Below are 26,275 nucleotides of genomic sequence, written 5' to 3' on the forward strand. Positions count from 1 at the left end.
GGGTGGTGGAACCTTTCTCGTTGCATATGTGTCCTTGGCACCCTTGCATCACCAGTGCTCCATGTAGTGGTGTTTTTGCTTTGCTTTGTAAGCAGCATCTCGCTCCTAATGTATGCATTTGTCTTCAAATAATTAACCACTGATTATAGTATTTATTTTCCACTTGTTGTGGTAAATCAACAATCATAGTGTTCCTAATACTTGCCAGGAATTCAATTGGTTATTCCGTTCACGTACAATCGTAACATTCCTGCAATGTCCTGTTTTTACATAAGGGTCTCATTAATTTTATTTTTTATCTACTTTTCACAACAGGTCCGCTCATTGCCACGACTGTCTGTTCTTTAAGAGATAAAGAAAAAGAAGAGATGTTTGTGCTGGACACGATTAGTCATTCTACAGGTAAGTAAATGCAGTACAACCCTTTCCACAGCCGTCGTGTACTCTTACATAGATTACATACCTGACAAAATATGTGTGGCATAAGCAGCGCCTTTATTGCAGGCAATGGAAATAATTTAGTAATTACCCAGTAATTTAGAAATGAATACGAATGTTTAAAATGCCAGGGCAGAAGTAACATCATGTGACCTTTGATTTTCCTGTTCTCTGTCAGTGGCATCACGGGGACATTATACTATATGACCTTCGAGCTCCAGTAATGCCCCGGACCTGTTGTCATATAACCTTTAAACTAAAGGGCATCACATTTAGTGATTTTGAAAGGAAGGGTGTCGTCCTTTTCAGTATTCTGTTTGGATTATTTTCTGTGGACTTTCGTGAGTTTTGAGGGGCACAACGATGATTTTAGATAGATACCATTTTAAACAAGCATTTGCAATGGAATAGGTCTCGCATTAGGAAAGTTTGAGCTATTGGTATTGTAAATGACAATGTTCGAGGCATGTGGGCTGCTGAATTCATATCTGTGCATAGATCGCCGCCTAGTGTTGGGTCCGGATGAATGCACATTGTTGTCCTGGAAGAGTCTTCGAAGTATCACGAGATAGGTGGCTCCTCCTTCGGACTACAGTGCGCATGGGCATCCTCTCCATCCTCAGATTGTTTTTTTCCGCCATTGGGTTCGGATGTACTTTCCAACTCTCTAAGTTCGGAATTAACTAAACTCTTCTCTAAAGGCCAAAAGGCCTTTGAATCCGTCGGTATTGTTCAGCGCTCGGTACCGATACGCTTTCTAAACATCTATTGCACTTCGGTCGTCGAATCGGGCCGTGAGGCCTTCTTGACACCACGTGGACCAGCCGTCGATGGAACGAAGTCCATTCAAATACTGCCCGCAGTGCAACTCGAAGTTCCCGCACACAGATAAGCATCCCGTGTGTAACAAATGCCTATCTCCAGATCACAAAGAAGATAGTTACCTGGCCTGTGTCCAGTTCCGGTCAAAAAAGACTATCCAGAATCGACGGGCGGCGAGGCAGGAAATGCAGCGGTCGGCACCAGAGCCCGATAATATCTTCGACGATGAGGAAGAACTAGCGAGCGCCGAAGAATCAATCGATCGAGACGAAGACCAGTACTCGGAGCACGACTCCGATGATTACCTCGAGGAGGAAGACCAAATCGTCAATCTTGAGGAATACGATCAAGACATCGTAGCTGTTGAAGACGACTCCGATGACGACGAGGGGCGAACCGTAAGTACACCGCCCCATATAGACACTGTAACGATATCAGAGACTCAGGTCGAGGCATCGCCAGCAGGCCTTAGCCAAGATCAACATTCTAGTTCTACAGCCCCGCTATACCTCCCGGCTGAGAACATATCCAAAGAGCTCTCTGAGACACGCCATACGGAACCGGTTACATTAAAACCGAAACTCATCGACAACACCGTCTTCAGACAGAAATTCGTCGAAACAAAAGTATTTAAACCAAAGGTCATCGAGCCTAAGGCCGTAGCTCCAACACAGCCTTCGAAGCCAAAGACCGTCGAGTCGCCATCAAAGATCAAGGCTGTTGAGTCGAGCTCGAAGCCAAAAGCCGTCGACTCCACGTCACGGCCAAAAAACGTCGATTCGATGCCAAAGCAAAAGCACATCGAATCGAACCCAAAAACAAAGCACGTCGAATCGAGCAAAGTAGCATCGAGTATCGACAAGGGGACAAAAACAGTCGACGAAAGTAAAAGGCCTACGCCCAAAACTAACGTCGAACCGAAAGTAAACCTAGGGTGGAACAGAATAAAGCGGTCGAGCCGAAGCACCTCGAACCAAAAAAGGGCACAGAGCCGAGACCTCAAACGCCTAAAACACCTAAAGACACTGTCGAACCGACCAAACCGCTCGGTCCGAAAAAGGTGGTGAAGCCAGCCAAAGACGTTCAACCAACAAAACCTGTCGACAAACATCAAAAACCAATCCAACCACAAAAAACGGTCGACCCCCACTAAACAGATCGACCCGCAAACAACCAAACCAAAGGCTACTGCACCAAAGCCTAAAACTGTGGAGGAAGAGCTTATTCACCCAAACACCGACACAGAAGACCAGTCAAAACTGTATATTAACCCAGTAACTGGTAAAGTGACTGTTTACACAAAAAAGAAAAGGCCTTTGCCAATAGAAGACTTTCCTAGAATACCACTCAAAAAGAAGAGAGACTGCTACCTCTCCAATACTTTTTGAACCTATCAATCCAGCTATGCCTACAACCCTATATACCCCAACATCACCTGACTACAACCCAGATGAAGATCAGGATGCAGATGTAGGGTTTGGTTATCCACAAAACCCAACTGGAGACCCTAACCTACAGCCATGGGGTGCAGGAGGAGAACCAGACAATGAAGCGGCTCTGCCCATTACAGAACCTGCACTTTACCCAACTAAGCCATCACCCACAGAAGATACTGTGGCCTTTAATTCTTTACTTGATAGAGCGGCTACCTACCATAATGTAGATATGCACTCTGATGCTATTGAAGAAGACTTTCTCTTTGATACCCTAACAACATCTGAGAGACATGTCAAAACACTCCCTATGTTGAAGGGCGTCTTAAAACACGCATCTGACATTTTTAAGGGCACGGGTCATAAACCCTAGAATTGAAAAGAAATATAGGGCTGCACCTACAGATCCTACATACATCAAGGGTCAGCTACCCCTAGACTCCCGAGTGGTATCCAACGCACGTAAACGGGCTAATTCCCAAACTACCGGAGAGGCTGCTCCTCCGGACAAAGAGTCAAAAATCTTTGAGGCATCAGGCAAAAGAGTAGCTGCTCAAGCAGCAAACTCATGGAGAATTGCCAATACACAGGCCTTGCTGGCCAGATATGACAGGGCACACTACGACAGCTTAGAAGAAATTCTCCAACACTTACCTGACCCTTACAAACAGCAGGCCGATGAACTTATACAGGAGGGAAAGCTCATCACCAATGCCTCAATTAAATGTGCCCTAGACGCAGCAGATACAGCGGCCAGATCTATCAATACAAGCGTGCTGCTAAGGCGACACGCATGGCTCCGCATATCGAGCTTTAAGAATGAAGTTCAATCCACAATTCTTAATCAGCCCATCAACCCAGACTTTTTATTTGGTCCAGCAGTTGACTCAATTCTGGACAAAATGAAAAAGGATGCGGAAACAGCAAAGTCCATGGGAGCTCTCCAGTCCCAACAACACCAGGGCTCCTTTCGTCGCACCAATTATAGGGGAGGAGCGCGAAGTAATACATCACAGCAATCCTCCATCTACAAAAGTAACACACAATCCACATACAGCAAAAACACTAACAGGGGTGGATACAGAGGCAATAAACCAAAGGAAGGGGTCGCTGAGGAAATGCAAATAGATCCTCCACTAACACCAAACAGTGACTTCTTGGCACTACCCCCAGACCATATAACACCGGTCGGGGGAAGACTACAACAATTTCTTCCAATCTGGTTAAATATCACAACAGACAAGTGGGTCAGGCAAATTATCCAACATGGCTATTGCCTAGAACTCACCTCAACCCCACCCAACATACCACCCGTGCACCGTCCAATGTCACAAGAACATATAACACTACTGCAGCAAGAGGTCATCAGTATGATGCAAAAGGGGGCCATAGAACCAGTCCCACTACAACATCAGGGAACAGGAGTATACTCCCTATACTTCCTAATTCCAAAGAAGGACGGGTCTCTCAGACCAATATTGGACCTCAGGCCCCTCAATCTGTACATTTTGTCGGAGCATTTTCATATGCTCACTCTCCAGCAAGTCTTACCGTTGCTCCGCAAGGGAGACTTCCTAGCAACTCTGGACCTCAAAGACGCATACTTTCATATACCAATACACCCTGCTCACAGAAAGTATCTCAGGTTCACCATACAAGGACAGCACTACCAGTTCAAAGTACTACCATTTGGTGTCAAAACAGCTCCACGCGTCTTCACCAAATGTCTAGCTACAGTGGCGGCACATCTCAGAAGGCAACACATCCATGTGTACCCATATCTGGACGATTGGCTAATACACGCGCCATCTGCCCAGCAGTGTGCCAACCACATGTCAAAAACCATCCATCTCCTGCACAGTTTAGGCTTCTCGCTAAACTACCCGAAGTCACATCTGCAACCCTCCCATGTACAACAATACCTGGGAGCAACTATAGATACACTGGCAGCAAAAGCATACCCCAATGCAGCACGTATCAACAGCATGCAAGCATTGATCCAAAAATGTAGGCCCCAACACTCAGTACCAGCTCGAGCTTGTTTATGCAACTAATAGGCATGATGGCCTCGTGCATATTCATAGTCCCTCATGCCAGACTACACATGCGTCCTCTCCAAGAGTGCCTAGCAAGGCAGTGGAACCAGGCTCAAGGGCAATTACAGGACCTAGTGTTGGTGACCAGTCGGGCATACAACTCTTTGCATTGGTGGAATCCACAAAACCTTTGCAAAGGACGACTGTTCCAAGAGCCTGTCCCACAAATAGTGTTAACCGCGGACGCATCCCTACTAGGATGGGGAGCCCATGTTCTACACTACACATGGCATGGTGTCGCCTGGTACTAGAGTTCCCTAAATTCAAAACCCTCAAGAAACGTTAGTGTCAGCTCCCCTACAAGGCTTTCCTCTTTACTACAGCTCTCGAAGTAAAACAATGAAGAAAGCAAGCGAAGACAAGGCAAGGAATCTGGAACAGGGCAAGGAATCTGAGGCAAGTGGCGACAGGTGAAACAAGCAGGGTCAGAGGGAGTCGGCGAAATTAAGGAGAAACAGCGGAGAGTCAGAGAAGGCAAGCAAGGACAGGGCAAGTAATCTGGCCTGGGTGAGGAATCTGGGGAAGCACAGAAAGCAAGCAGGGACCGAGGATCGTCAAAGAAGACAAGCAGGCACAGAGGATGGCGAGAGAAAGCAAGCACGGACAGGGCAAGGAATCCGGGACAAGCAAGCAGGGACATATGAAACAAGGAGGGTCAGAGGGAGTCAGCGAAAGTAGAGAGGGACAGGGGAGGCACACAAAAATCAATCAACGGCAGAAAAAGGTCAGAAAAGAAAGCAGGGACAGGGCACAGAATTCGGGGCAAGCAAGCAGTGGCAAGGGAAGCAAGCAGGGACGGAGAAGTGTCAGAAAAAGCAAGCAGAGACAGAGCAAGGAGTCTGGGACAGGGCAGGCAATTAGAGGCATGCAGGCAGCAACAGGGCAGGCTGGCAGGGGTGTTCAGGGAAAGAAAGCATGGGCAGAGGAGGGCTGGAGAAAGCAAGTAGGGACAGGCCAAGCAAAGAGGGGGCATGAAAGTATGGCTAGGATAGACTCACAGAAAGAACGCAGGGACAGGAAAAGAAATCTGTAGCAGCGTAAGCATGCAGGGAAAGAAAGCATCGACGGGAGAAGCACGCAAGAACAGAGGAAGCTCAGAGAAAGCAGGCAGAGACAGGGCAACGGATGTGGGCAGGGGGAGAAAACAGGCACAGGGGCTGGGCAAGGAACCCGAGAAAGAGGAGGCACGCGGGGAAAACGAGCAGCGACCGGAGAAGCAAGCAGGGACAGAGGGTCACAGAAAGAAAGTAGGGCGTGGAATATGGGACAGGGTATTCAAGCAGGAAAGCAAGCAGGAGTGAGAAATCTGTAACAGGCAAAGTAGGCAGCGACAGGGCAAACAAGTTGGGACAAAACAAGCAAGCTGGGAGATGGAGCAGTGGATTAAAAACAAGAACAGGGCCCATAAGCAGGGACAAGGAAAGCAGGGCGAGGGTAAGCAGGGACAAGGAAAGCAGGGCGAGGGTAAGCAAGCCAGGACAGGGAGTGGTTGTTACAGGAGGAAATGAAATGGGAACCAAAAGTGGACAGGATATAACGAATAAGGTAATTGACGTCATATAAGGTCATATTAGTAAGGGACAAACAGGAGCAGGAAGAACAACCAGGGTTGAGTGCTACAAAGCGCTCACAGTTTATCAAAGCACAGAATGATGGAGCCGGGAAAAAGCAAGGGGAAACAGGAAAACACAGAGAGAGTTTATAATGATAGAGGCAGCGAGGGCTGGGGCTTGGACAGCAATCAAGTACGGGGTTGAGAAGGCACTGAATGGGAGAACACAGAAAACACCCAGGGCCCAGGAAGGAAGATGCAAGCACACGGGAGAGCAGGCGGACACCAGAGGGCAAGGAGTAGCAAGCAAAACAAGCTCTCGGCATTGCTGTGGCGGGGGTGCGGGGGAGCAGGAGCGCATTCCTTTGAAGTCTGATGCAGGGGCGGGGTAGTGGTAGCCTTTGAAGTCTGATGCCAAGGCACAGACAAATGGTGGTGTGTGACGTGGCTGGTGTTGTGCACGCGCCTGTCTCACATGAACTGTGTCTAATCCGCCGCTTTGGTAGACTGTTCGGACCGCTAGTTTTATGGCCAAATGAGTTGACAGACTCCTCAGTAGTTGCAATTGTTTTTAACAACTTTTTTTAAGTTCAGGAACAGTGTTGTGCTATGTCTGGAAGCCTCATTAGTTAAATCACAGAAGCAAAATATAAAAAGGCAAAGCAAAGCTGCTGATTAAGCCATAATCTATTTTTTTTAAATAAAACACTTTAACAAACATAACAAAGGTCTTAACTCATCAACTCAGTCAATCAATCAAAATACTTAATTTGGCTTTTGTATAAAAACCATAAAAATCCAAGTTAGATTATAGCGTTGAAGGATTCCATCCATAAATATCATTGATCAATGGTAACAATTCATTATAAAGTACAAGAACAAAACACGTAACACATATCTACATTATATATATATATATATAAAAAATGCTTGAAAAAAGCTTGAATGGTCACACTTTCAGGGCTATTATAAATGACATTTAGTCACAACTAGATCTAAGCATAACTGCCACCTTTAAAAAACTAAGAACATGCCATAAGGTGGACCCTGAAAGCATGGCTAAAAAGGTAAGAGCAGGGCACACTTGCATAAAATGTGCTTGTTTTAAGACGGGGGTTACAAACATTTTCCTCTGCACCTCATTATAACTACAGAATATTAAAAAAGAAGTCATATCCTGAGGGGATTTGCCATCACACCCACATGGCAACAAGGTCTCACCTTTTCTACTCTCTCGTGAGTTGGCGAGGAGGAGGTGAAATAAATCAAAACAGAATCTTGTTAATAAAAAACAGTCATGCATTTTGGGAAGCCCTAGGAGATCTGGTTCTGTTGTAGGTACAGTCTTAACAATAATATCTTTGTGTACACTGGGCTTCATTAGCTCACCCTCTTCCCTATTCGCCAGCTACTGTCTAAAAAAAGTGTCTTTGGCCCACAGAAGATCTTTTCTTTCGATTGCGTTCGGATGGCTATAGAGATCCGCCCTACCAAGGGTCCTATATTCATCCCGGATGTATTTTAACCAAGGAATGTGGAGGGCATTGTCTAAAGCCATACAATTCCTTGAGATCTCTCTATTTAGATCAGTCCTTTTGTACATCCAGACTTTAAACAACATCAAAATAGGAGCCAGCTCAGTACACTGCCATCTGAAAGGAATTTGTCCTTCTAGCCAAGACAAATTTTTGATCCCCTGTGGGGCACAATCTTTAATTTATTATCCATTTTTCGCTTATGTGAGACCTCGGGCTGGACTGTTCCCATGAGGCACATGGTCAGACTGATTTGCATATGACCATGTCTGAACTGGGGTGGCAGAGTGGGCTAAAGAACTGTGATGGATTAAACCCAGATCTGTTGACTGGGTGTGAGTGTTTGATTGGTTCAGATGCTCCGTCCATCACCACCCCCTTTTGTACCCCCCTGCTCTCCTGGGCCTGCAACTATGCACATCCTGGGCGAGGTGCTAGGTCTCCTCCCCAGGATGGGCAGGGGGAAGCTTCAAAGGTATGATGCCTCTGTGAGATTCTCCAGACCATTTGCTATACCCAGCAACTGGCCCCCACCAGTCCTGACCCCCACTCTGGCGGGAAGACTGGCGGGAAAAACTAAGTCAGGAAGGGGGATGTGCCAGCCTGTGCCAACCCCACCACTCCGGTTGGGGAGACAAGGTGAATCACGACCCCGGGCTCCGACCATCTTGAAGTTGGGGAGCCCTGCTCAATCACAGCTAGGCTCTTGCCCCCCTCCCACAGGAGAGGAGAAGGCTAGGGGGTGTACCCAGCCCAGGATAGGGACCTATTGGTCCCTGCTCTTGCACTACCTGTAACACCCCTAAATTCAATATTTAGGGGCTCCCTGAACCTTCCTTCCTTAGATCCCGATAAGAAAAGAAGAAAGAAGATCAAGAAGAAGACCCGCCGTGCAGCTGCTAACAACAAGACGACAACAACTGACTTGGCCCCAGCCCTACCGGCCTGTCGATCCTGGAACCTGCTCCTGCCTAATCCTGGCGACTCCCGCGGACAGCAACCTTGGGACGCCCAGAGGACCTGCCTGCATTGACCCTCTTAAAGACTGGGACTCCCATCAGCAGAGGCTCTGCTGCAACAACACCCCTGGTGCCAGTCAGGAAGTTCCGGACCAGCCCACTCTGCACCCGCCGAGCCCGGCCCGTGCCCAAGACCATGAGGACGTTCCCCCCGGTGACTGGGACCCGAAATCCAGTGCCCAAAGACCCTCCTCGACGACCCCCGACAACGCCTGCAGCCTCAGGACAAAGGACCCCTCCCACCGCAACCAGCAGGGGGCAAGATTTCCCGACCTCAAAAGACACCCCTGCACCCGGCGCCCCCCGGCCCCCTGTGCCCAACTATTGGGTGCCTACCTATCCTCCAAGATTCCAACTTACCCCTCGAAGTGTTGGTCGCTCCAGAAGATCCTCCGTCTCCGAGCCTGCAGCCTTTGTTCCCTTTTCAAGTTCCTCATTGAATAACGACTCAAAAGCACCCTGCACCCAGCCGCCCGAGTGCCCTTGGCAGTGCAACCTGTACCCTAACCTACTTCCCTATTTGCCCTGAGCAAGTGACCAGGAGCCCAGCTCCCACAGCCGCGTGGCCTGCTATCCAGCCGCCACCAACCGGAGACACCCTGCCCCCTATTGGATAACATTGGGCCTAACTACCTCTGCACCCAGCTGCCCCTGCACCGCTGAGGGTGAACCAACTGTACCTACCTGACCCTGGGGGACCCCTGAGTCAATGCCCAGAACCCTAACATCACCAGTCGAGTACTCACCTGGAAACCGGTAACTCACTTACCTGCCATTGGATAACATTGACTGGCTTGACTCGAAAAATCTTCTAAGTGTGGAGTTTTGGAAACTTAAAATATTCATATATAATCAACCGAATTCTGAGGTACTCACCTGTGATCAGGAGAGAAGCCAGTACTGTACCTTGTAGCCCAGTACTGAACCGCAAAAGTAATCCTTACCGTGTTTACTAGTAACCTGTATTTTCTCCATAGGAATCCATTGTCTGCTTTTCTATGAAATTTCTTGTCTACTTTTGAAAAGTCGAAATATTCTTTAAAAATCATACGAAATACTGAAACGTAATTACTTACCTGTTTTAAGTTGAGATCCCAGTGCTGGACCTAGGAGCCCGGTACTGGATTACAAAAGTAACGAGATCGTACTTTACCTGCAACCTGAATTTACAGTCAAGGAAAGCATCAAAGCTGAAGTCAGCAAGATGCTGGCGCTAGGGGTGATTGAACCCTCTGAGAGCCCCTCGGCTAGCCCAGTGGTTCTGGTCCCCAAACCTCATCAACAGGGTGGAAAGAGAGAGATGGGGTTCTGTGTGGACTATAGAGGACTAAACTCTGTCACCAAGACAGATGCTCACCCCATTCCAAGAGCAGATGAGTTGATAGACAAGCTAGGGGCAGCCAAATTCCTCAGTACCTTTGACTTAACTGCAGGGTACTGGCAGATTGGCATGGCCCCGGAGCCAAATAGAAAACAGCATTCTCCACCCCTGATGGGCACTGTCAGTTTACTGTAATGCCTTTTGGGTTAAAGAATGCCCCTGCCACCTCCACAGGTTGGTGAACCAAGTCCTGACTGGATTGGAGTCCTTTAGTGCAGCTTATCTTGATGATATTGCGGTCTTTAGCTCCACCTGGCAGGATCACCTGATCCACCTTGGGAAGGTTCTACAAGCCCTGAAATCTGCAGGACTGACTATCAAGGCATCCAAATGCCAGATAGGGCAGGGCACTGTGGTGTACTTGGGCCACCTTGTTGGTGGAGGCCAGGTCCAACCCTTACAGCCCAAGATCCAGAGTATCCTGGACTGGGCAGCTTCAACCACCCATACCCAATTCAGGGCATTCCTTGGCTTGACTGGATACTACAGGAAGTTTGTGAAGGGCTATGGGTCCGTTGTAACTCCCCTCACAGAACTCACATCCAATAAAATGCCCAAGAAAGTAAACTGGACTGTTAGCTGCCAAAAGGCTTTTGACACCCTGAAAAAAGCAATGTGCTCAGCACCCATTCTAAAAGCACCAGACTACTCCAAGCAGTTCATAGTGCAGACTGATGCCTCAGAGCTGGGGATAGGAGCAGTCCTCTCGCAGATCAATGAGGAAGGCCAAGACCAACCTGTTGCTTTTATAAGCAGGAGGCTACTCCCCAGAGAGCAGCGTTGGAGTGCCATTGAGAGGGAGGCCTTTGCTCTGGTTTGGTCCCTGAAGAAGTTGAGGCCCTACTTGTTTGGAACTCACTTCCTGGTTCAAACTGACCACAGCCCTCTCAGATGGCTAATGCAAATGAAAGGCGAATATCCAAAACTATTGAGATGGTCCATCTCCCTACAGGGAATGGACTTTGAAGTGGAACACCGACCAGGGACTGCTCATGCCAATGCAGATGGACTTTCCAGGTTCTTCCACTTAGACAATGAAGACTCCCTAGGGCAAGGTTAGTCTCATCACCTTTCGTTTGGAGGGGGAGGGGTTGTGTGAGAAAGTGCCATCTTTCTTGCATTGGTAGGCCCCCACTTTTTTCTGACTGCTGATGTGCTTGACTGAGTGTGCCCTGGGCTCCTGCCAACCAGGTACCCAGGGCCTGTGTTCCTTCCCTCAAACTGTGTTGAAACTGAAACCCAATTGGCATCTCTGGCCACCTGTCAGCCCATAGTAAATGGTACCCTAGGTACCCAGGGCATGGTGACCAGAGGAGACCCCTAAGGGCTGCAGCACTTATTGTGCCACCATTGTACCCTGGCACCCACACACTGCCTTTGCAATCCGAGTGCCTAAGTACAGAACTAAACAAAGAGTCGACAAGGCACACATCCCTGTGTGCCATGCCCACAAACCTGCTGCCCTGGCATACATCAGTCACCCCTCTAGCTGGGTGCCCTGTGCCAGTGGTGAGGGCACAGGTGCATGAGCCCTGTGCCCCTACAGAACCCAGGGCCATTCGTGGGCACTGTAAGTGCAGTGATGCCATTAAGAGTATATGGTGCTGGGAGGTCGACATTACGAACTCCACAGCACCATAATGGCTTCACCGAAGACTGACAAGTTTGGTATCAAACTTCTCAGGACGTTAAATCCACACTAATGCCAGTATGGGATTTAATGAAAAATGCACCACAGAGGGCATCTTAGAGATGCCCCCTGAACCCTAACCACAATCCATGTCTGGGCTGAGTGGCTGCAGAGGCTGCCACACAGCAGACATGTTGCTGGACCCCCTGCGTGGAGAGCCCCGCTCTCCTGGGCCTGCAACTATGCACATCCTGGGCGAGGTGCTAGGTCTCCTCCCCCAGTATGGGCAGGGGGAAGCTTCAAAGGCATGCCGCCTCTGTGAGCTTCTCCAGACCATTTGCTGTACCCAGCAACTGGCCCCCACCAGTCCTGACCCCCACTCTGGCAGGAAGACTGGCGGGAAAAACTACATCAGGAAGGGGGGTGTGTCAGCCTGTGCCAACCCCACCCCTCAGGTGGGGGGACTAGGTGAAGCACGACCCCGGGCTCCTGCCATCTTGAAGATAAGGAGCCCTGCCCAATCACAGCTTGCCCTACCTGTAACGCCCCTACATTCAGTATTTAGGGGCTCCCTGAACCTTCCTTCCTTAGATCCCAATAAGAAAAGAAGATCATGAAGAAGAAGGCCCGCCGTGGAGCTGCTAACAACAAGACGACAACAACTGGTTTGGCCCCAGCCTTACCGGCCTGTCGATCCTGGAAGCTGCTCCTGCCTAATCCCGGCGACTCCCGCAGACAGCAACCTTGGGACACCCAAAGGACTTGCCTGCCTTGACCCTTTTAAAGACTGGGACTCCCATCATCAGAGGCTCTGCTGCAACAACACCCCTGGTGCCAGCCAGGATGCTCCGGACCAGCCCACTCTGCACCTGCCGAGCCCGAACCGTGCCCGAGTGATCCAAGACCACGAGGACGTCCCCCCGACGACTGGGACCCGAAGTCCAGTGCCCAAAGACCCTCCTCGACGACCCTGACAACGCCTGCAGCCTCAGGACAAAGGACCCCTCCGACCTCGACCAGCAGGGGGAAGATTTCTTGACCTCAAAAGACACCCCTGCACCCGGTGCCCCCGGCCCCCTGTGCCAAACTCCTGGGTGCATACCTATCCTCCAAGATCCCAACTTACCCCTCGAAGTATTGGTCGCTCCAGAAGATCATCTGTCCCCGAGCCTGCAGCCTTTGTTCCCTTTTTAAGTTCCTCATTGAATAACATTGAGCGCCCGACGGCTCAAAAGCACCCTGCCCCCAGCTGCCCGAGTGCCCCTGGCAGTGCAACCTGTACCCTAACCTACTTCCCCATTTGCCCTGAGCAAGTGACCAGGAGCCCAGCTCCCACAGCCCGTGGCCTGCTAGCCAGCCGCCACCAACCGGAGGCCCCCTGCCCCCCATTGGATAACATTGGGCCTAACTACCTCTGCACCCAGCCGGCCCTGCGCCGCTGAGGATGAACCAACTGTTCCTACCTGACCCCGGGGGACACCTGAGTCTATGCCCAGAACCCTAACTTCCCCAGTTGAGTATTCACCTGGAAACCGGTAACTCACTTACCTGCCATTGGATAACATTGACTGGCTTGACTCGAAAAATCTTTTAAGTGTGGAGTTTTGGAAACTTAAAATATTCATATAAAATCAACCGAATTCCAAAGTACTCACCTGTGATCAGGAGAGAAGCCAGTACTGTACCTTGTAGCCCAGTACTGAACCGCAAAAGTAATCCTTACCGGGTTTACTAGTAACCATAGGAATCCATTGTCTGCTTTTCTATGAAATTTCTTCTGTCTACTTTTGAAAAGTCAAAATATTCTTTAAAAATCATACGAAATACTGAAACATAATTACTTACCTGTTTTAAGTTGAGGCCCCAGTGCTGGACCTAGGAGCCCAGTACTGAATTACAAAAGTAACGAGATTGTACTTTACCTGCAACCTGAATTTCTTCCCATTGGATAACATTGCCAGATTTCTGGTGAAAAGTTTCTAAGTGTGAACTTTTAAAATAGCTTTATATTCCGGAAAAATCACTGCAGTAACTAAAACGTTTTTACTAAATTGTTTTCAGCTTCGACCCCAGGACTGAATCTAGAATCCAGTCCTGGAACTACCAAAGTAATCAGCTGTGTTTATATAGGAAAACCCATTGAGCTCAATGCTAATTTGTGTTTAGAATTGTGTTGCCTACTGCAACCCCTAAACCTATTGTGTTTTCAAAGTTTATTACCTTTCTGCAAAGTATTCATCTGAGATCACTCATATTGAGAAAAGTATATTTTGATACCTGTTGGTTCTAAAAATAAAACCACTATATATTTTGATATAAAAACAATTGGCCTGGAGTTCAGTCCTTGAGTGTGTGAAATCTGTTGCTGACTGAGTGTGTACAACAACTGCTTTACACTGTCCTCTGGTACTGCCTTACTGCTCGACCAAGCTACCACTTTAGAGAGTAAGGTCACACCTGGCTTTAACCTCTGGTATACCTCTGGGGTTGGTGGACTCTATACGCATTGTACCTTATCTTGGTCCAGTATATATAGAGCCACTTTCTCACACTGGATAAAACAGCAGAATGGACACTACCTAGCATCTGTCTGTACCTAAAGGAAGCTTGAACAACCATTGATAAAGCCATTATTTTTGTTCTTGGATCTAGATTTTTGTTGTTGTCATGCAACAACAATAGTTTACATGCACATGCAATTTAGTGTCTAACTATCCAGTTTCCCTAATGTAGCAAAGACACTGTAACTGTTACTTAGTAGATGTATATGGGGATAGTGCATAGTATAAAAAGAAAGCGTATGAGCTTAGCGCTTGAAATTCCAGATGTAAGTGTCAGATATTCGTAATAACAGATAATCCCTTCACAGCTGCATTCCTGCTGCATTCGTGAAAATCAAAGCGCTGCTCTGAGGACGGTCACCATTCCATCTTACCCTGCTTCGTCTCGTCTCGTCTCGTCTCTCCTCTTCATGTGTGCACACTACTCTAGCTACACAGGTAACTCCGATTCAACTGAGTGAGAGAAATAGCAGAAGGCAAGAGCCAGAATAAAGACAAAGCAGTAATGAGAACAGTACAAATGGAAAGGTGAGATAAAGGGAAAGGAAGGTAGAGATAGGCATTAGGTAGAGAGATTGACGTAGGTAATGACGCATGTTAAAGGGGAAAAGGTGAGGTAGCTAGAAAGAAAGATAGAGAGTGGTAGAAATGGGAAGAGATAGATAGATAAATAGATAAAGAGAAATAGGTTAGGTTGTGGAGTGAGCTAGAGAAAGAGATGGAGATTAAAAGAAGAAAATGTTCAGAAAGAGGAGTGGCATGCTGAGGGGTAAGGTAGAGGGGGATAAGTAAGGTAGAAGAAAAGTTAATTAGAGAGACCTAGGGTCAGAGAAAGGTAGAGGGGGACATGTTAGTGGGGTGGTGATAGAGGTCTGCAGAGATGCAAGGTAAAAACAACTATGAGGTGGATAGAGGCAACATGAAAAGATGTATGAAAGGCAAGTCAAGTAAAGAGTAACAAGGCAGAGAGAAAGTAGAAAAGTTCTGCCTTTGGGACGTCGTGAGCGCTGCCTGCCTGTTGCTCAGCCTTTCATCCCTGTTTCCAGCGCCTGTAAAAAACCTCCACGCCTCGCGGCCCCCGCTTCGCGGGCGCCGCTCGAAGGCTAGACTCTTTGTTTGACCAACCTGCCCAAGGCCACTGCGGAGTGCACAGGAGCACCAACGCGACTCCAGAGAGTGAACATCAACCCTTCTCCTCGAGGCGGGACTGCGAGGACCAGCGTGCAGCGCGGCGCTGATCGGCCGCAGCTGGTCCTCTTCCCGCCCCTTCCACCGATAAAGATCGAGCGGTGTGTCAGGAGTGTGGGTTCTGCCTTTGGGACGTCGTGAGCGCTGCCTGCCTGTTGCTCAGCCTTTCATCCCTGTTTCCAGCGCCTGTAAAAAACCTCCACGCCTCGCGGCCCCCGCTTCGCGGGCGCCGCTCGAAGGCTAGACTCTTTGTTTGACCAACCTGCCCAAGGCCACTGCGGAGTGCACAGGAGCACCAACGCGACTCCAGAGAGTGAACATCAACCCTTCTCCTCGAGGCGGGACTGCGAGGACCAGCGTGCAGCGCGGCGCTGATCGGCCGCAGCTGGTCCTCTTCCCGCCCCTTCCACCGATAAAGATCGAGCGGTGTGTCAGGAGTGTGGGTTCTGCCTTTGGGACGTCGTGAGCGCTGCCTGCCTGTTGCTCAGCCTTTCATCCCTGTTTCCAGCGCCTGTAAAAAACCTCCACGCCTCGCGGCCCCCGCTTCGCGGGCGCCGCTCGAAGGCTAGACTCTTTGTTTGACCAACCTGCCCAAGGCCACTGCGGAGTGCACAGGAGCACCAACGCGACTCCAGAGAGTGAACATCAACCCTTCTCCTCGAGGCGGGACTGCAAGGACCAGCGTGCAGCGCGGCGCTGATCGGCCGCAGCTGGTCCTCTTCCCGCCCCTTCCACCGATAAAGATCGAGCGGTGTGTCAGGAGTGTGGGTTCTGCCTTTGGGACGTCGTGAGCGCTGCCTGCCTGTTGCTCAGCCTTTCATCCCTGTTTCCAGCGCCTGTAAAAAACCTCCACGCCTCGCGGCCCCCGCTTCGCGGGCGCCGCTCGAAGGCTAGACTCTTTGTTTGACCAACCTGCCCAAGGCCACTGCGGAGTGCACAGGAGCACCAACGCGACTCCAGAGAGTGAACATCAACCCTTCTCCTCGAGGCGGGACTGCGAGGACCAGCGTGCAGCGCGGCGCTGATCGGCCGCAGCTGGTCCTCTTCCCGCCCCTTCCACCGATAAAGATCGAGCGGTGTGTCAGGAGTGTGGGTTCTGCCTTTGGGACGTCGTGAGCGCTGCCTGCCTGTTGCTCAGCCTTTCATCCCTGTTTCCAGCGCCTGTAAAAAACCTCCACGCCTCGCGGCCCCCGCTTCGCGGGCGCCGCTCGAAGGCTAGACTCTTTGTTTGACCAACCTGCCCAAGGCCACTGCGGAGTGCACAGGAGCACCAACGCGACTCCAGAGAGTGAACATCAACCCTTCTCCTCGAGGCGGGACTGCGAGGACCAGCGTGCAGCGCGGCGCTGATCGGCCGCAGCTGGTCCTCTTCCCGCCCCTTCCACCTCACTTGCTCCTCCTATAAACTTTGTGCAGATCTAACGCGCACGCGGGACGCGCGCGGGGCGGCCACCGGGGCGGCCACCGGGGCGAAGACCGGGCAAAGAGCGGGCCGTTTAAGGCCGTTCAAGGACGGCAGAGGACGGCCCAGGCCCTGAATCCCTGTCTTATTGCCCTGAGATCATCAACCAGGTAGGCCGTTGCTGCTCAGCCTTCCTTGAGGCCATAGCCACCCGACACTTGGTATAGCCTGTTCATCGCTAGCGACAACTATGCGGCATAAAACAAGAAGCTGCACCAAAAAAGCTGCAGAGGTAGCTCAAGTGATTGGCCCCATTGATCTCTTTATCTCACGGGTAACAGAGACAATTGACAAGAGCATTGTACTCCTAGAGAAAAGAGTCTCTCTTGACCTCATGGAAGCCAAGCGCTCTTCCTTGGGCTCCCTTGTAAATGCGCATTCACCTTTCCAGCAAGCTTCGAACAATTGCTCTCTGCCCTTGCCCTTGACTACTATGGGCACTGTTACAGTACCGAGTGCCGTCGACTTGTCGGTTACCTGTTCAGAGTCGGACCCGTCCTTTGTGGATCTGGAGGCGACCCCAGACCTAGAAGCTTGTCGGACACCCGGGGAGACGGAGCCGGGCCTGGATGGGTTAACCGCCAAGTCGACCGCTTATGTGCCCAGTGACTCCAGGGGAAAGGATACTTCTATTCCTTCAAAAGTAGTAGCTAAGCCCAAAACTAAAGAGCCTAAGTCCAAATCTAAAGAGAAGACCAAAACTAAAGCTAGCAACCATAATCTTGTGACACCTATTCCACACACAACGCCTGGCATTCCATGCTGGGTCGAAAATATGGTCACGGACCTCAAGCACGACCTTGAAACTACAATAGTGGCCCAAATCAAACCCTTGATCTCTAAACTGGATAGATTAACATCTCTCATTAATACTAAATGGCTCAATAAGATTAATGAGTCTGGGACTATTCAGCAACAAGGGTACAGAGAATCACCACTCAATCCCCAACCACTAACTAAGGTCACCAAGTCTACAGCCGACAAAACGAAAAACCCTCCGCCATCCAAAGAACAATCAGCAACACATCATCCCCACTCTGTGAAAAATCTTGCCCAACCACCACCAAAAGCAGTGAGCAGCTCTTTATCCGCTCAGCAACCAGCTGCTGGATTAAAATCTATCACTTCCCAAGTCTCGGACCCTAAAGGGAAACCCACGAACACCCCAGCCCCCCATGCTACTAATAATTCTGAAGCCCCTAAGCCAAGGCAGACTCGTTTTAAGTCTATTAGTCTGCCACCAGAAGTTTCCCCTTTTGTGGTTGTGCTGACTGCTGTTCCCCCACTGAAGGAAGGAGTTAGAGAGACATATGTAGAGCTCAGAAATAAATGTGCCCAGTGGCTTCAAATACATAGACCATTACCCAGTAGCATGAGTGGGGAAATTCTTACTGTGCGTAGAGGCGATTGGGTGGGTAGGAGTAAGAAAACAATTTTAGGGGATGTAATTACTGTCAACTTTAGGGATGTGGGGGCTGCGACTTTTATTTGTAATGCCCCTAACAGCGGCCCAGCCACCCAGATTAAACCACTCCCCTTATCTTACTTCCTCCCTAACTCGGCAAGACCCAACTTCCACCGACCAAGTAATCAAGGGCCTGCATGTCCCCCTCAATATGCCTCTAATCATTGGCAACAACCGCCCAATTTTCCATCCTTTTTCCCACATCATGCTGGTCCTCAGTGGAAACAACCCTTCCACCCTTTACCTCCTCCTTTTTTCCAACCCACCCAGCAGTGGCAACAACCTCCTCAGCCACTATTTACTAATCAGCAATGGCAACAGCCATGGCAGGATTCGTCTCCATCTCTGTCTTTCAACCCTTCCTATACATAGTTTGCCCATCCAAATAGGTACTGTGTTCTGGATGAGGTTGATTGACTTTCTCCTAAGGGAGGATTAGATATTAACCTCCCTAGTGTTAACATCAGTATGAAGGATCCTGTGATGGAGACATCTCTCCCTATTAACTTAGAGGTGTTCTCACCCATGTTAGCTTGGGACAGCGGTGATCCATGTAACCACCAAGGTACTGAGATCCAAGATGGAAACTTAGCACAGGGCAAGTTAAAGATTCTTAGTTGGAACCTTGCTGGGATTTCAAGGAAATTAGGCCTCCCAGAGTGGAATGCCCTGGTCGATGCCCATACAATTTGTATATTTCAAGAGACATGGGCCATTGAACCATTACATCGGGTGGGGTTTGTCACTATTTTTACTCCAGCAGTAAAATCTAAGGTAGGGAAGGGGCGGCCTTCGGGGGGGCTCATTATTTGGATAAGTATCCTCCTAAATTGTAGGATAATCACCAAGAAGCCAAGATATTCTTGGTGTCTCACTATTGGGCCTACGGGGAAGCATGATTCTCGACCTTTATAATGTATATATTAGGGGAACCAAAAACGGGTGTATCTCACCTACAATGCTGGAGCTCGAGGCTCAGTTAGGAGAGCAGAGCGGACCTGGGCATATCCTAGTAGCAGGGGATTTTAATTGTACATATGAACCACTTCCCCTAGAAGGAGTACCAGACCTAGGAGAGGAGGACAGTAGATGGGGTATTCCTACCCTCTCTATCCCCCCCATCAAACGCTGGACTCGCAGTGCAATCCACCTAAATGCACTCACATTGGAGTTTGGCTTAAGAGCTGCCAACGGTCGCACTCGATCTGACCTGCAGGGTGCTCCCACATTCAACAGAGTTGGTCGATGCACACGGATCGACTATATTCTGCTGGACAGGGGCCTCTGGAGTCATGTTGACGACATGGTTATCACTAATACCATAGAGAGCGACCACAACCCACTCTCTCTATTTTTAAAAAATCCTTGGCCCACCGAAGTATCGCCAGTCCCTTTGAGTCGCCAACAGGGGATCACTGTTGCTACTTGTGGCAGGCGTCTAAAGTGGAGTAAGATTATGTGCAATGCCGATAAACTATCAGCAATAGATGAAGTGGTTAAGGTCATGCAAGCCGAAATTGGCTCGATTGACCTAACTATAGCAGCAGACATGGCCACCGCTACATTTGAAACTGCTGTAAAAATCATAGGGGACCTTTTTTGGGTCCAATTGCCCCCAGGGAAACAAAATTCTTTACCAAAAGATAAAGGCAAACACGATTGGTATTCAGCAACGTGCAGGAAGGCCAAATCTCGCCTAATAGAGGCAGTTAAAGGGAAGTCCCCTCCACTAATCCAAATTGCTAGAAGAGACCATAAAAAGGCCCTACAGGTTGCTAAAAGGGAGTGGGAGGATGCCTACTGGCTAACCCTTAAGGAAGCCAGCTTGAAAAAAGACTCCAAATCCTTTTGGGACGCCATAAGGGCACGAAATAGACCGGATTCCGATCTCATAACCTGCAATATTTCGGCCCAGGTATGGGAGGCCCATTTTGCCAAACTTTATTCCTGCCATAATGATTGGAACGGGAGAGGGTCTGCCCAATCCTCCCCTTATATTAGTTATATTCTGCTCCCCAGTGATCCTGAATTCACACAGAAGGAAGTAGAATATGCTATTAATTCTATCATTCCCCAGAAAGCTGCAGGACCTGATGGCATCCCGGGGGACTTGTTAAAATCCGATGTTGCTACTTGGGGCAAATTAATCCACTCCCTCCTTCTCGCCATTTGTAGGGGTGCCCCCATTCCTGCGTCATGGAAGGGGGCAGAGGTAGTTCCCATCCATAAGAAGGGCCCAAGGGATGACCCGTCCAATTATAGGCCGATCAGCCTGCTAGATGCAAGCCAAAAAGTTGTTGGTAAAGTTATTCTACTCAGGATACTTAACTGGGTAGATGAAAATAAAATACTTACCGACTTCCAGGCCGGTTTTAGAGTAGGCACTGGTACGATAGAGCAGGCCTTTAGGCTTATGATGATCTACTGGAAGGTGGTAGTGATAGGCAAGGGCAGTCTTTATCTCGCTTTTATCGACCTAAAGACTGCCTTTGACCTTGTCCCCCGAGACTTGCTGTGGAGGGTCCTGGCCAATATGGGGCTCCCACAGTATCTACTATCCCTACTAGTTAGGCTCCATCAGGACAGCTTTGCCCAAATTAGGTGGGGTTCTGGAGGGGAGAAAACGGGCTGCATCCCGGTCGAGAGAGGGGTTCGCCAGGGATGTGTTCTGGCTCCCACCCTTTTCTCCTTGTATATCAATGGGGTGGTTGAGCATTTACTGAAATTTCCATCTGACAAACCATCCCTGGCGGGGGTTCGTGTACCGACCCTTCTCTTTGCGGACGACACGCTCCTAATTTCCAAAACACCTATGGGACTACAGAAACTCTTGGATAATTTCCAATCCTTTTGTACTGATCGGGGCCTGGTTATAAACACCAATAAAACAAAATACCTTGTTCTTAACCCCCCCAAACAGCAAGTGCGTCCCCCTATCCTAAACACTGAGACCCTGGAAAGGGTGAAAGTATTTGACTACTTAGGGATACGCATCTCAGACAAAATGGATTGGACTCTTCATCTAGACAAGATGCTGCTAAATCACAAAAGGATCACAGGTGCCCTATTGAGGGAGCAACGTTCCAGTTCGTTGAAACCAATAGGAACAGTCCTAGAGATCTATGCCGCCAAGGGTGTCAGCTCTGCACTCTACGGAGCTGAACTCTGGGGCTTTGCATCTTCATTAGCTCTTCAAAAATCTGAGAATAATTTCTGCAGACAAATAATGTCCCTCCCTCAAAGTACCCCACTTTTACCTTTATTTATGGACTTTGGCTGTACCCAGATTGGCGAAATTGCGAAATTTCGCCCTCTTTTGTTATGGGCCCGTATTTGGCGGGTAGAGGAACTTAGTCCCTATGCCAGAGGCCTGGAAGAAATAATGGCGTCACCACATTGGGCCAGAGTCAAATGGTTAACAGACATGAAATCTTTACTGTCAAACTTGGGCCTTTTGGACTTTTGGTCAAGCAGAACTTCTCCACCAAAACAAGTACTTAAAAATCTTTATCGGGATTGGATCTGCTCCCAAAGGCATTCTAGCACATCCATTGGCAGGCTTACTGAGGAGTTCCTGAAGTTTAAAGACATTCCCATGCGAGAACCCTATTTAGATATAATCGGGAAACCGTTTGTCCGGTCTTTGTATTTTAAATTCAGAACGGGTACCTTGCCATTGAACACTTTTACCAAAAAATGGAATTCCTGTCCTTACAAAACCGACCTGTGTCCTTCATGCCTAGCCCATCCAGAGACATTGGCTCACTTCCTATTTGTCTGTAGTGAATATGCCAATCCAAGAAGGGTTTGGCTGAAGAATCTGTGCCGGCAACTGGGAACTAGGAGCCACGATGTGGCAATCGGGATACTTGTTTCGGACAGTCATGTACCCTATGTCTGTGCCTTAGCCAAATTTCTATTCTGGGCATGGGCTATTCGAGCCAGAAAGCTTAAAAACTTTGTTTAATTTTTTCTTAAATTATGTTAGCTCTAGCAAATGTCTTACTTGTTGCTATTAACTGGATATGTCTTACTAATTTTATTAACTACCAATTCTTTTTAAACTTGCTTTTATGATAATGAAATTTTATCGAAATAAAGCTTTTTGACTTGACTTGAAAAGTTCAATAGGGTAAGTGTAAAGAGAAGAAAGGTAGAGAGAGAAGTAAGGCAGATAAATAAAACTAAGGCTTATATTGAAGAGAGAGTGTGAGTCTGAGAGAAAGTACTGAGGTAACGACTAGGAGGAAAGGCAAGGGTTGAGTTAGATGGATCGAGAGAAAGTTGAGTTGAAAGAGCTATAGAGAGAAATAAAAAGGAGAGAGAGACATTAGAGAAAAGTGGTAGAGATATAGTGGTAGTGAGAACCGAAGTAGATTGAGGAGAGATTGAAGTGCCAAGATAGAAACCCTAGACTAAGGTGCAGAGGTAGGTGTTAAATGGAGAGATTAGGTGAAGAAGTTGAGCTATATGGCCAAATGTATCGTGCTTTATTGCTGCCACAAACAGCCCAGTCGGGCCATTTATGAATGCAAAAATGCATTTTGCAATGTAGGAATTCCAGTTTGCAATTCGTAACATGTTACTGAATCACAATTTGAAATTGCAAATGCATACCGATTCGGTATTAGGAAGGAAGTTGCTCAGGATGTCCCTTCCTTTTTCCAAATTGCAGCGGTATATAGGAATGTTTTGTGAACTGAATTTGGTTGCAAAACATTCACATTTTACCTCCTACTTCAAGTAGGTGGTAACCCTGTGGTGTCTTCCACAGTAATCACCTCAGCCATCTACAACAAATCTCGACTGCCCCAAAAAGAATCAATTACAGAAATTCCTAAACAAACGTTCTACATAGAATGTACTATATGGTTCTACATAGAGATTCCATGTGAAGCCTATTACAATGTCACACATCTCCCGCCTTCACATTAGAAAAATAGCACAGAAAAAACTAAAAACAACAAAAAACAAGGAAAGAAAAAAACATTTCATACATAATCCTTCATATATTCCAGAAGTCTGCGCACCCTCTGACTCATTTCTCTAACATTACTTTGCAATCCAGAAGAACCTGTAGGAGAGGAAATAACACCTGTCGATGAGAAATAAGAGCCTTTGCAACCTCCCTGACTCTCAGCTGAGGGGAAGTCGGAAATAACTACAACCACACGGCTCTTATTCCAAATCCTTCCATCATCAGCCTTGACAGCATTCTTAAATTACTTAATTACATATCTAATTTTGGTGTACTTAGACCAGGGTTGACATCCAACAGGAGTTTTTATCTTTACAAGATCACCGACTTTCACCACATTGGTTTGAGCACATTTCTTATGATCAAAACACATTTTCCTATTAACCTGCTTATCAAGTTCTCTGCTCCTCTAATCACCTATTTGATTGTCAACCAGACCTTTTTTTAACCTCATCCATCCTGGACACAATTTTGCATTGGGAGCCCTACCTTTGAAAATCTCAAAGGGAGACCTCCCCGTAGTCAAATGTGGTGACATGCGGTAAACTATAATTCTGTCCTGAAGGACATCTTTCCAATTTAAACCATTTACCCTGGCTAACTGTATACTCTCTTTAAGAGTTTTATTAACTCTTTCCACAGCCCAATTGGTTTCAGGGTGGTAAATTGCACTTTTGAACAATGCCACAGTTTTTTAAAAAACATTGAAACTCATTTGAACAGAACTGGGGCCCATTGTCAGAAAGAATACTGTTTGGAAAACTTTCCCTCTTAAAAAATTCTTCTAAAAACTTAATGACACATCCTGTAGAAATATCTTTACTAGCACCTACCTCAATCCACCTGGAATACAAATCCAACACCACAATCAAATAAGGGGTGTCACCCACCCCATGCAACGGACCAAAGATGTCAATTGCAATCTCATCCCAGGGGTGATTAGGTAATTGGGAACCATGGGAATTTGTTTGTTTTTCAAAATTGTATCACTCGCACAACATCCCACACACTCACGGACCAACCCTTCAACCTCTATATCCATCCCAGGACACCAAAATTGTAATCTCAGAAACTCCTTTGTCTTTACAATTCCAAGATGGCCAATGTGAGCAAGACTCAGCAGCTTATTCCTTATTCCTGTCGGAGGAACTAGTTTGGTGCCTCGAGCAAGAACACCATCGACAACAGATAACTCCTCACCAATCAAAGCCCAAGGTTTCTCTAGGTGTTTATTATTCATTAGCATATCCATGACCTTCTTAATTTCTTGATCTTTCTCAATTTCATCCTCCCATTCAGATTCTCTAACCGCACCAGAGGTGATTTCACAAGCATTCATCACATCATCATCAATAATGTCCTCATTCGTGTCAAGTTCCTTAGCTTTAACCAACCGAGAAAGACAATCAGCAGATTTATTAATAGCACCAGGAATATATTCAACCTCAAAATCAAATTCTTAAAGATAGATTACCCACTTTTTAATTCTCGATGAAATCAAATCAAGACCTTTCTTTGAAAATACCTCTTTAAGAGGTTTATGGTCAAACAACACTTTTACTTTGGTACCCCAAATAAGATTCCTAAACTTCCTTAGTGCCCAAAATATGGCCAACAACTCTTTCTCAATGACAGAGTAATTAGGCTCTGACCCTCTCAGACATCTAGAGGCACAAGCAATTAATCGTTCTACACCATCACTCTTTTGAAGTAACACGGCACCTACTCCCTTAGCACTTGCATCATTTAAATTGTGAGTCTTGTCACCCGGCACAAACGCTTGCAAGGATGGAGCTTTCCTCAATTCCACTGGAAAACTACACTTTTAGCAGTGAATCTCCTTAACACCTTGGCTGCTAGGGGTTTTCCCCTCCTGTGCTGGAAATTGAAATAGTCCATGGATCATGACAAGGTCAGCTCGTCATAAGCACAGCTCCACTGTGCCTCATGACGAGCTGACCTTGTCATGAGCATGGAAGGGGTTAAACTTTGAGTCTTGTCAGCATACCCTGGAATGAATTTACTATAATTTCAACACTGCCTAAGAAAGATAACAGCTCTTCTTTATTGACTGCTTCACTTACGTTAACAATAGAATCCACCAGTTCCTTCTTAGGAAAAACACCTTGTCCAGTGATGTAACGTCCAAGATAATTCACTTGTTTAACACCAAACTTACATTTCTCTTTTTTGAGCGATAAATCGGCTTTCCTAAGATGTTCTAATATTGCACACACTCTGGAATGATGTTCTGTCTTGGAGCTGCCAAAGATCAATAAATCGTCTTGGTAGCACCTCACACCTGTAAGTCCTTTTAAAATTTTTGACATGATACGTTGAAAAACTGACGCAGCGGAGACAAGCCCAAACAGCATCCTACGAAACTTATAGGTTCCCATAGGTGTCACAAAGGCAGTCAACTCCTGTGAAGAATCATCCAGCTCAACCTGGTGATAGGCTGACGCCAAGTCAAGAGTAGTAAAATACTTAGCGCCCACCAACGTGCCAACCATCTCGTCAATATTAGGCAAGGTAAATCTGTCAACAAGGACTTCTTTGTTAAGTGAGCGTAAGTCTATGCACAGAACGTAATTCACCACTGGCCTTCTTGGCCACGATTATGGGAGCCAACCATCCTGTCACTTCAACCAGCTCAATGACTCTCTTTTCAACTAACCACGCAATCTCCTTCTGAACACCAGCTTGTCATTCACA

At 47.7% G+C, this 26,275-nt stretch overlaps 1 protein-coding gene across 2 annotated transcripts in view; it reads left to right on the plus strand.

Moving 5' to 3' along the window:
* LOC147732647 (uncharacterized) overlaps positions 1–26,275 on the plus strand; it is a 583,719-nt gene that overhangs the window by 134,921 nt on the left and 422,523 nt on the right. For both annotated transcript variants that reach the window (XM_086957159.1, XM_086957160.1), the window contains exon 3: positions 316–402. In XM_086957159.1, the coding sequence (XP_086813285.1) occupies positions 316–402 (87 nt within the window). The remainder of the gene's footprint in view (positions 1–315; positions 403–26,275) is intronic.

This window comes from Lissotriton vulgaris, chromosome 2_1, assembly GCF_964263255.1.
Source record: "Lissotriton vulgaris chromosome 2_1, aLisVul1.2, whole genome shotgun sequence".
In the NCBI taxonomy this organism is placed as follows: Eukaryota; Metazoa; Chordata; class Amphibia; order Caudata; family Salamandridae; genus Lissotriton; species Lissotriton vulgaris.